The sequence below is a fragment of the Pundamilia nyererei genome, unplaced genomic scaffold, assembly GCF_000239375.1.
Source record: "Pundamilia nyererei isolate P.nyererei 1_Seehausen unplaced genomic scaffold, PunNye1.0 scaffold00059, whole genome shotgun sequence".
Classification (NCBI taxonomy): domain Eukaryota; kingdom Metazoa; phylum Chordata; class Actinopteri; order Cichliformes; family Cichlidae; genus Pundamilia; species Pundamilia nyererei.
In genome coordinates this window covers 658,724-660,079 of record NW_005187460.1, presented here as the reverse complement: position 1 = coordinate 660,079, position 1,356 = coordinate 658,724, and the positions used below count along the sequence as shown (strand labels likewise).

The 1,356-nt window shown below is 39.9% G+C and overlaps 1 protein-coding gene across 3 annotated transcripts in view; it reads right to left on the bottom strand.

Annotated features, from left to right (window-relative positions):
* cacna1ia (calcium voltage-gated channel subunit alpha1 Ia) overlaps positions 1–1,356 on the bottom strand; it is a 190,634-nt gene that overhangs the window by 43,168 nt on the left and 146,110 nt on the right. For all 3 annotated transcript variants that reach the window (XM_005734524.1, XM_013911268.1, XM_013911269.1), the window contains exons 13-14: positions 286–403; positions 13–168 (exon numbers count right to left, since the gene is read on the bottom strand). In XM_005734524.1, coding sequence (XP_005734581.1) covers positions 13–168; positions 286–403 — 274 coding nt within the window. The remainder of the gene's footprint in view (positions 1–12; positions 169–285; positions 404–1,356) is intronic.

Below are 1,356 nucleotides of genomic sequence, written 5' to 3'. Positions count from 1 at the left end.
CAGGTGTCTTACCTCTGCTTGAAAACCCTCAACCAAGATGGCCACGAGCAAATTGAAGAGCACGTAGTTTCCGAACGTCATAAGAGCTACAAAGTAGAGAGCGGCGCAGGGAGAGGTGGACGCCATGCCATTGTACAGCACCATGTTCCAGTCCTCCTGGGTGAGAATCTGCAGCAAACATGCACAGAGTGAAACAGGGGACACCCAAAAACAGGCACAGACACTCACCTACACAAAAAAGTGTATGTGCAGTCATAAGCGCATGTGTGTCTGAACTATTCTTACCTGAAAAACGGTGACGATAGCCCAAAGCAAGGAGTCAAAGTTCTTCCTGTCAGGCACGGTGTCCCCTGCTTCTGTCTTCAAGCTAAACTTACAGCCAAATATGTGCATCCCCAAGATGCTGCAACACAAACAAGGGTTTTGTCCTGTAATTACTTAATTCAGTCACAAATCCTATCGCAGAGTGAGAATGCAATTATGTTGTTAAACTGGATTTTTTAACAAGAATATGAAATCCAGACAATGCCATTAACATAAGTGCTGCTTAGAGGAATTATGAAGACATTTGATTTTAAGGTTAAAGTCTCTGTAGCTCTGTGATTTAACTGGTCACTAATGGCTATAGTAATTAGGAGTATGGGCCAAATGCCAGTGGCTCAGGATATCATTAGCTGACTAAAAGCTCAGATGTCATCTATTTTCTCACACTCATGCTTCACTAGAGAGATAAAGAAGCTGGCTGGCAGGTATGCATACACACATACGTAAGATTGGGTAACAATCAGTATACATGCATAACATCATTATGCAGCAGCATGTAAGTCATCTCTCAATGTCAAAGTGACTGGTGCCAGTTATGATAAATTCTCCTGTTAACACATCATTTTTCAATTATTTTAAAGTCATCAGCAGGTACATCATAAATATTTTCTTAGGTGTAATATGAAGGTAGAATGAATGTTTAAGGGATCCATATACCTGAGTAAGTAATTAAATTAAGTATTAGTGTAATTCACCCTTTCTGTGACTGAGATTTTACAGTTGACCTACTGGAATGATTGGTACCAGGAAAGCGTTGCTAACGGTAATTTACAGGCAATTTGAAAACTGTCCAAACTTAAATTAAACCATCTTCTTAATATGCTGCACTAGAACTTGGATATGACAACTTAATACAATACCGTTTACCTTTGTCACTGTTCTTTGGCCAGAGACCTATCTGTCTGGTGTAATAGAGACTCAAATGTTTAGAGAAATAATTCTCATTACCTTAGTGGCAGAAGAAAAGTCGGAAAGGGACACAAGGTCCAAAAAGAATAAGCTTGATGTAGCTGCATTTGTGCTGTGTAGGTG